Below are 9,405 nucleotides of genomic sequence, written 5' to 3' on the forward strand. Positions count from 1 at the left end.
GATCTTGAATTTTCTCAGCGCCTAAAAATTCCATTTTGATTCGAGGGGGGCAGGTACCTACCTCAAATTCTTCATCTGCGCTCCACAACGCCCCTTGGGACAGAAGCGAGCGAGATACAGAGAGAGAGAGAGAGAGAGAGAGAGAGACACACACACACAGATAGGGAGAGTGCCAGAGAGAGGCTTGTCTTCCTCTGATCTACAGAGGATTTGCGCTGTAAAACTGCTGCATGTGGGCGCTCCAGCTCCCTCCTCATTCCACCATGGAAGCCTTCACTTCAAAACAGATCATACCAGGCCTCCCCAACGACATAGCCATGCTCTGCCTCCTCAAGGTGCCGCGCATCTACCACACTTGCCTGGCCTCTGTCTGCGTGGCCTGGCGCAATGCCGTTCGCCACCCCCATTTCTACCGCGAGCGGCGACGCCTCGGTATCGCCAACGCCTGGCTGGTGGTCCTTTCTGCAGAGATCCTGTCTGCGCCTGCCCTTCTCTATTCCGCCTACGATCTTTCCACAAGACAGCTCCTCTTCAAGGTCCGGTTTCCGCCCAGCCTGGAAGCCGATGGTGTCGAACCCGGCGGCGGCGCCCTCTTTCCGGTGGCGCACCGCTTGAATCACCTCGACCACTACCGCATCGTGGCCATGAACGAGCTCTTCGCTGTTCTTGGCTCCGGCCGGAGCAGCCAGTCGCACTCGCGGCGCTGCTCTTTTACCATTCACAACACCGTCACAGACGAGTGGCGCCATGCAGCGCCGCTGTCCACCTACCGGGAGTTCTTCGCCTGCGGGGTGATCGGCAACCGCCTCTACGTGGCAGGCGGCCGGAACGACAAATGGGAGATCGAGCGGACAACTGAAGTGTACAACTTTGTAACTGACACTTGGACGACTGCGGCGGCGCCACCAGAGGCGGTGTCGACAATTCAGGCCGACGCTGTCTTCCAGGGCAAGCTGTACGTGCAGAGCACGAGCTATGGGGCAGACGCAGAGGGGAGCTCCAGCAGCTGCTTCTGGACTTACGACCCACAGAACGACAAGTGGCAGCTTGAGGGGGGGCTCTGTGGGATCCAGCAGCTGCTGGCTACCGACAAGTTCCTCTATGCCATTGCCTCTCCCGAAGAGATCTTCCGTTACGACCCCACCGACCACAAGTGGGGACCTGTCGGACGCAAACTGCCGTGGCCGCGGTCGGGGCGCGCTGACAAGTGGCGATCGGCCTCTGCCTACAATTTCCACACGTCCTCGCAGACAGTCTTCGGCCACGGGGACGACATCTTCTTTCTCAACGACGGTTCGCGTCGAGCCGGCGGCCTGTTGTCTGACGGCGTCACGAGATGCCACCATCTCGTCTCCGTCCGGCCCAGCTGGTACCATGCCGGAGCTGTGGTAAGTGCGTGACTATTTTCCGAAGTGCCGGCCGTCCGTCACCTACTGCAAAGTGTTCTCTTGGTGACAGTGACGTGAGCATATCCGATTTTGTCCAAAAAAAAATTGATGTACAATAAAAAAGCATGAGATTTGGTTGGTCTGTGTACATGTCGTTTTGTTGTCCGGGCGGCCCGGCCGCTTTGCAAAATTCAAATCTGGTCTTTTATATACTATATGGAAAATTTGTCTTTGATTATGTCAAGAGTGTGCTCACACGAGGGGTTTGGAAACCAAAAGCTCCTCCCCGTATGCTCTTTTCTAGTTTAAATTAAGTCTCCTTTTCACGGCTTGGTTGATGCATTATTCAACCATGCCATGCAGGGCTCTGGAAAAGATAGGTTCGCTTTATCCAAAGCCTCTTCAAAATGAAAAATGGCCGGTTCAAATTTGGGAAGGAGGTTTTCAAGCCGGTTCAAATTATGGAATTTTTAGTTATAAATATGAGATTTTTAGTGTGTTGTCCCTCTCAAATTTAGAGTTAGCATGTTCACATGCGTGTGAAAAGGTTCCAAAGCCGGGTCCACAAAAAATGTTCCCGAGCCCTGATGCCATGGATAGTTTCATGATGTAGCACTCCACACAATTACATGTGTCGAAAAAGTTGGCCTATTAAGACTTCCCTAACTGTTGTGGTGTAAGCCATGTTTCGCACTATAAGACATGCAACGTTTTTTTTCGTTAAAAGTCTCTTTGTTGTGTAGTGGTAATGTCGCCTTTGGTAGACTAACTCTGTCGAAATCGTTAGAATTAGCTCCGAAAGGCGGCAACGTTTTGGAGGAAAGGACCTCAAGTTTGAATTGCCTTGTGTCGGAGCTATGCAACAAGGAGCATGGTTGCAAATTACTTTCCATTCCAAGTAGTCAACAATGCTAACCACACAATTATGAGTCAATGTATTATCAAAGAGTTGGATCTTTACAAGGTGCGTAAACTTTTGCCAATAAGTATTTTGTGCCACGTGTTCTCAAGATAAACTCAAAAATTAGTTTGGTCCATTGAAATGATCAAAGAGTTGGATCTTATAATTTTTTGCCAGAAAGTAGTTTGTGCGATGTGTGCTCGAGAGAGACTTTTTGTAGCAAATCGCACATATCCCATGCGAATCGATACGAACGTCCTTATGAGTGCGCCACGATTACTCAATAGAGATTTCAAAAATAATGTGATTACGCCTTACAAAGGTCATGGAGTTTGGTTGTATGATATACAACTCTAACTTCCTTCACACCATAACTTGAAGCTCAAGAAAATGAGATTCCATCTCATTCACCAACTCTAATTTATTCAAGCCATTTAATTATCTACTACGTAGCTATTATTTTGGATGTGTGCTTTATTAGCTAGCATTTAGTAAGATGCCTTGGGGAAGCAAAAAAAAACGGAGGATACATGTACCATCATCGTAGTGAGGAGGCGAAACCCATTGTTTGCAACATCTAGAGTCAGTGGGTGCAAGTGGTGTATGGTGGCAGAGTTGAATGTGTTGCACGGTGATAGACATTGGACGAAGGGGCAAGCCTTGGGGACGGGCAGACAACCTTTTTTGTTTAAAACTTAGGGCATCACAGATCGGACATCGAAATACTTGAAACGAAGTGTCTTTGCTTGACACCACTACCCGAGTTCGATTGTTAGCACTGTAAGGGACTTTTGATCTACGAGCATGTAGTGAGGAGGTTGGGCAAAGGAACTTGCTAAGATTTTCCCGCTATTGAAAAGGGAAATGAGTGAGTATTGCTAGTTTGGATGGACAATTAATGGCTTCAAAAAAATTAAAAGGTATTCCTTTTTTTCCCCTAATTCAAAGATTCTCTCAACAACAATGAAAACGATACGTTTGTCTATAGCACGTAGCAATGGGCAATGCTGAAGCACGTAGATTTGCAATAGTATTAGCTAGGAAGGACGGATACAACATTGAGAGAGAGAGAGAGAGAGAGAGAGAGAGAGAAAGAGCACTTTAAAGAGAAGAAAACGTTAAAGGAAAAATAAAAGAGAAGAAAAACACCTCTTTATATAGACACAAAAGGTTTTTTGGCTCTCCATCTTCATCCGTCTTTTGACTTTCCACCTTCATCCGTCTTTTGACTTTCCACCTTCATCCATCTTTTCATATCTAAACTCACCCTTCACTTATGCACTTAATATGTTTTGAAAGAAGTTTTAATTCCGGAGATTGGAAAGATCTAATGGCTTCTTTGTTTAAAGTATTTTTGTCACATTAATAATACTAGTATGTGACCCGCACGTTGCTTAGGTTAGAAAATGTATGTCTTCTATTCTTACAACTATAAGGTGAAAAACTATATAGATTCTATTAGTCTACATGTATACACTCTCTTGAATTTAAAAAAAATGATTCACAACATCTCTCTATGGATTCTCAAATAAAAATATACATGCAAGTGGCAACAAATATTCCTTTAATACCAAGCTTGACAGGTTCTCACACATTACATAGGATTTTCTAGCCCTTCTTCAATGGATTTAGGTTCTTTATAGCTGTTGAAGAGAACACGCACACACCCACACCCATAAAGACTAATATTTCTATGATCCTCCTCCTCCCTTCTCTCTGTTTAATTGGATAGTTCACTGGGTTGGTGGTAGTTGTTTAATTCTCTTTCCCTCCCAGTGCCAAAAAAAAATTTTAAATACTAAATTCCTTCCTATTTGAAGGCTTTCTTACCTTCTAATATAAAATTTAGAGGTAATGTTTCAAAATTTGTAGGTGACATTACATTTTTTTCTTGAGCTTTTCTTCCAATTCATGAAGTCTCCAACTTTTATGGTGTTCGTCATACAATAGAAGTCGCTTCTTGTTAAGCAGCATGCTATACATACACAAAGAGAGAGAGAGAGAGAGAGAGAGAGAGAGAGTCTAATTGTTTGAGAAAAAAGAGAGCTACAAAGGGCCTGTTATCTCCATGATGAAGGAGAATTTTACCTTAAATAGCTTGTTGTGCCTATGTGTACCACATTTGAGAGATGCAGATGGCCATGGAAGTGAATAAGATGTGTAGTGTCATTGCCACCCAATGAGTCCATCTTGTGAGGAGTATCATCACCCCTTGGTTGCACTCACATTGAGCTAGTATGCTAAAGATGGATAATTACAAGCCTTTAGAAGAGGTGAAAAGAAGCATAGCTCATGTTTGCTCATTGGATGACTTATACATCAGACTCGACATTCTCAAGTGCATGGGATTGGCCCCTACTTGATGTAGGAAGAGATGAAGAATGGTTTATGGACATAGAAGCATGTTGTTGGGCCGTTAGCCTTCAATGGATAATCTCCATACACATCCCACATTCACGAAAATCAACACTTCAAGAAAGCGTTAATATGTGAGACATTTTGCAAGGTCTAGATGAGGGATAATCTCCCTCTTCACCATCATCATTAGATGTTGGATCAATGGCACATTTAACAAATAATGCATAAGGCATTGCGACATCTTCCTCTCCCTACTAAAAATCGCAAAGATTTCATCTCTTGTAACATTGATATTATGTATCCCAATGCTGGAAAAAGGGCTAGGTTTAGTGCAATCCCACGTAAAAATGTATTTGAGTGTACGCTTACTATGATCGTACGTAGGTTTTCCAAGTTTTTTGGGAAAAATATTGTGTATTTAAGTGCTAAAAAAAAAACTTAGGTTTAGTGCAATCCAACCTGCAAAATAAAACCTTCAAATATAGTAAATTTGCAATTTCTCATAAGTAGGTTTTCAAGTTTTTGGGAGAAAGAATTGTGTATCTGAATGCTAAAAAAAAACCTACATTCAGTGTAATCTAACCTACAAATATAGTAAATTTGCCTCTAAAATTTCTCATACATAGGTTTTCCAAGTTTTTGGAAGAAAGTATTGTCTATCTCAATGCTATAAAATAACCTACACTCGGTCTAATCAAACCTACAAATTTTGAAATTTACCTCTAAATAATAGATTTGAAGGTAAGAATTCCTACAAAGTTTAGAAAAATTTAGTGTAAAAACCATCAAATACAATAAATTTGCCTCTAAAATTTCTCGTAGGTAGTTTTTTCAAAATTTTGAAAAATTGCATTATGTACCTGAGAGCTCGAAGAAAATCTAAGTTTAATATAAATATAGTAAATTTGCCTCCTTGAAAAGTGACCCCAAAGAGCAAGAACCCCTAAGAATGGGGGTGCCAAGGGACACATAAGTGCATTCCAAGAGGCTACATTTAAATATAGTTTACATGTTGACCGAAACATTTTTCAAACAAAAAGTTTTTTTTTTAAAGAGCACTGAATAGCCATTTTAGCTGGCTCTTGTCAAATACTTACATGATGCCATATGCCTTTGAGATATAAGGATACACCATTGTATCCGTACACAAGCCCTCACCTTGCCTCATGTGAAAACTACTTAGAGCTTCCATACCCTCACCCTTCTCCTTCCATACATATGTGGCATCCTAAACTACAAACATTGATACATGGAGAAAAGCAACCTATATCCAAGTGCTCGAAAGAAAACCTAGATTAAGTGTAGTCCTACCTACAAATTTTGAGGTTTACTTCTAAATTCTAGATTTGTAGTTGAGAAAACATACAAAGTTCAGAAAAATTAGTAGGAATGAATTACATATCAAAGGGGAGGCATACAATCATCATCATACATGCAATATGAGAAATTCAAATATAAAAACTTTCTTATATAGTAAATTTGTCTCTACAATTCTATCATATGTAGGTGTTTTAAATTTCAATTTTTTGTGGAGTTCTCTAAGAGCCCTTTGATCGCAACCTCCAAATTTAGTAAAAACCTCAAATTTAAAGGCAAATCCCCAAATTTTATAGGCAAAGTTTAGGAAAATCATGTAAAGACCTTCAAATCTACTTTTCTCATATGTAAGTTTTTCAAGTTTTTGAAAAAGAGCAATATGTATCTGGGTACTCAAAAAGGCTAGGTCTAGTGTAATCCCACCTACAACTTTTAAATTCTAGATTTGAAGGTGAGGAGACCCATGAAGTTTATAGAAGCTTAGTGTAAAAACACTCAAGTATACTAAATCTCGAGACTCATCTATAGATTTTCTAAGATTTTGGGAAAAATCACTATATCGAAGTGCTAAAAAAAACTTAGGTTTGGTGTAATTCCACCTACAATTTTTGAGATTTATCTCTAAATTCTAATTGAAGGTGAGAATGCTTACAAAGTTCATAGGGAAAAACCTAGGTTTAGTGTAATCCCACCCACAAATTTTGAGATTTACCTTAAAATTCAAATTTGAAATTGAGTACGCCTACAAAGTCCAGAGAAATTTAGCACTTTTTTTAAAAACAAAGTCAACGGTTTACTTTGCAACCTGCAATTCTCTCTCTCTCTCTCTCTCTCTCTCTCTCTCTCTCTCTCTCTCTCTCTCTCTCTCTCTCTCTCTGTGTGTGTGTGTGTGTGTGTGTGTGTGCGCGCGCGCGTGCCAAAGTACTCACTATCTTTCTCTCTTGACATTAAATCCCCACATATTTTGTCATTCTCTCTCACCATTGAGTAAGAGTCTCTCTCTCTCTCTCTCTCTCTCTCTCTCCCCCCCCCCCCCCCCCCCCCCCACACACACACACACACACATAGAGGCTATGGACAGTTGTGATCTCACATTCTCTCTCTCTCTCTCTCTCTCTCTCTCTCTCTCTCTCTCTCTCTCTCTCTCTCTCTCTCTCTCTCTCTCTCTGTCACACACACACACACACACACACACACACACACACACGCGCGCGCTTGTGCGTAGACAACGGCGGGCAACTATGATATCGTGATCTCTCTCTCTCTCTCTCTCTCTCTCTCACACACACACACACACACACACACACGCGCGCGCTTTTGCGTAGACAACGGCGGGCAACTATGATATCGTGATCTCTCTCTCTCTCTCTCTCTCTCTCTCTCTCTCTCTCTCTCACACACACACACACACACACACACACACACACACACACACATAGAGAATGAACATTTTAGCTACTCTCTCTCTCTCTCTCTCTCTCACACACACACACACACACACACACAGCCTTGGGTATGCACACAAGCTCCTCAGCTAGATTGGACTCTCTCTCTCACGCACATCACCAATAATGCACAGTCACACTGTAGGTTGAGATTTGATCTCATACGCACACAACCTTGGGTGTGCACACAGGCTCACTCAGCTAGATTAGACTCTCTCTCACACACCACCAATAATGGCCAATCACACTGTAGGTTGAGATTCGAGTCTCATACTTTAGAAGGTTAAAAATTAAAGGTCTGAAAAGTTTCAGAGGTTCCAAGATTCCAAGCTTTAGAGAAATGGGACATTTTGTAAGGTTTCCTTTAAAGTGAAGCAATGAGTGACACGTGGAGGGTCTCTCCTTCCTTGACAATTTTAAGTTGCATTACACACAACTAGTATGTGACCCGTGCGTTACTGCGGTCAAGGAAACAATGCCTCTATTCTCATAGGGCTATCTTCTCCTCCAAGTGGAACACTATCAATACTCTCTTCCTACACATATAGTCTATCGCATTTATAAAAGTGATGCATGGCACGACCTCTTAATAGAGATTAGATAAGTCATCATGGCGTAAAGAGATGAAAGCTAAGAGAAGTCAATGTAATAATAAACCTTTTTTTATAAATGGATTGGGTTCTAAAATTGGTTTCAATGATAAGAACGCAATTGGATTCAATGTCTCTGCTCCACTCTCTTACTTGCTTCTATCCTTGTGCATATGTATGAATGTATGTATACATATATATCTATATGTACACATAGTATACACACACACATATACATACATACATATATATACATATATATATATATATATATATATATATATATATATATATATATATATATATATATATATGTACACACACACACATATATGCTTGAAGGAAAGATTTGTCACATAGGTCTTGAGGCATCTTGCTATTGTTCCAATACAGTAACTATGACATTTAAAGTTTCTATGCTCCCCTTGTCTCTCCTCCCCAAACCCTCTAGTTGAAGTGATTATCCCAGCTGGACATTTGAAAAGAAGCGAACTCCTATTTCTTATTTTTTTGAAAAGAAAAATATAAATGGCTATGATTGGTCTGTCTCTCTCTCTCTCTCTCTCTCTCTCTCTCTCTCTCTCTCTCTCTCTCTCTCCACCATGAGATAGATCTTTGAGATCTCATTGGATGTTCCTACAACATTTCAAATTCTCCTTTTATCAAGACATGTGTGTACGTGTGTGTTTGTGTGTGTGTGTGTGTGTGAGAGAGAGAGAGAGAGAGAGAGAGAGAACATGAAACAAAAATAACTTTATTCTTACCCATGTTGTGAGATATATCTTTTGGGATTGTTCCGATGGCAAAAAAAATTCTTCTTCTTTATCTTCTCTCTCTCTCTCTCTCTCTCTCTCTCTCTCTCTCTCTCTCCCTCCTCCTCCTCCTCTCCATAGATATTCACTTTTGTTGAAGACTTGTCTTGTAACTTTTAAAGTCATTTTAGATTGTTCCTACACGCGAACTTTTTCTTATGTCTTCCTCTCTCCTCTTGCGTCATTTGTTGGACTTTGCATTTCAACACATTAAATACGGCACTAAAAAAATTTCCTCTCTCTCTCTCTCTCTCTCTCTCTCTCTCTCTCTCTCTCTCTCTCGCTCGTTGGTTTTTAGATTGACACTCTTGCCTGCCAAAATTTAAGGAATTTATAGATTTTTAAGCATGGCCCACACGTTAACTCTTAAAAATAAAAAGAACAATTATCCAAGAATTGGTAGAAGGTCCATCAACTGGGAAATCTCTCTACCCATTTGGGGTGTTCTCTCTCGTTGATTTTAGATTCGCACCCTTGCGTGCCAAAATTTAAGGAATCTATAGATTTTTAAGCATCCCACATGTTAACTTCAAAAAATAAAAAGAACAAAATATCCAAGAATTGGTAAAAGGTCCATCAACTAGGAAATCTCTC

The 9,405-nt window shown here is 41.1% G+C and overlaps 1 protein-coding gene across 1 annotated transcript; it reads left to right on the forward strand.

Moving 5' to 3' along the window:
• The first annotated feature begins 263 nt into the window (after window positions 1-263).
• Window positions 264-1,526, forward strand: LOC147463925 (F-box/kelch-repeat protein At2g44130-like). The gene has a single exon (XM_086497792.1). The coding sequence runs from the start codon at window positions 264-266 to the stop codon at window positions 1,398-1,400; it is 1,137 nt and encodes a 378-aa protein (XP_086353918.1). The 3' UTR covers window positions 1,401-1,526.
• The last annotated feature ends 7,879 nt before the right edge of the window (window positions 1,527-9,405 follow it).

Source organism: Adiantum capillus-veneris, chromosome 2 (genome assembly GCF_014529385.1).
Source record: "Adiantum capillus-veneris isolate H3 chromosome 2, ASM1452938v2, whole genome shotgun sequence".
In the NCBI taxonomy this organism is placed as follows: Eukaryota; Viridiplantae; Streptophyta; class Polypodiopsida; order Polypodiales; family Pteridaceae; genus Adiantum; species Adiantum capillus-veneris.

Bases quoted from the DNA above. Each gene is read 5' to 3' on its own strand.
- LOC147463925 (XM_086497792.1), top strand. From the start codon at position 264: ATGGAAGCCTTCACTTCAAAACAGATCATACCAGGCCTCCCCAACGAC.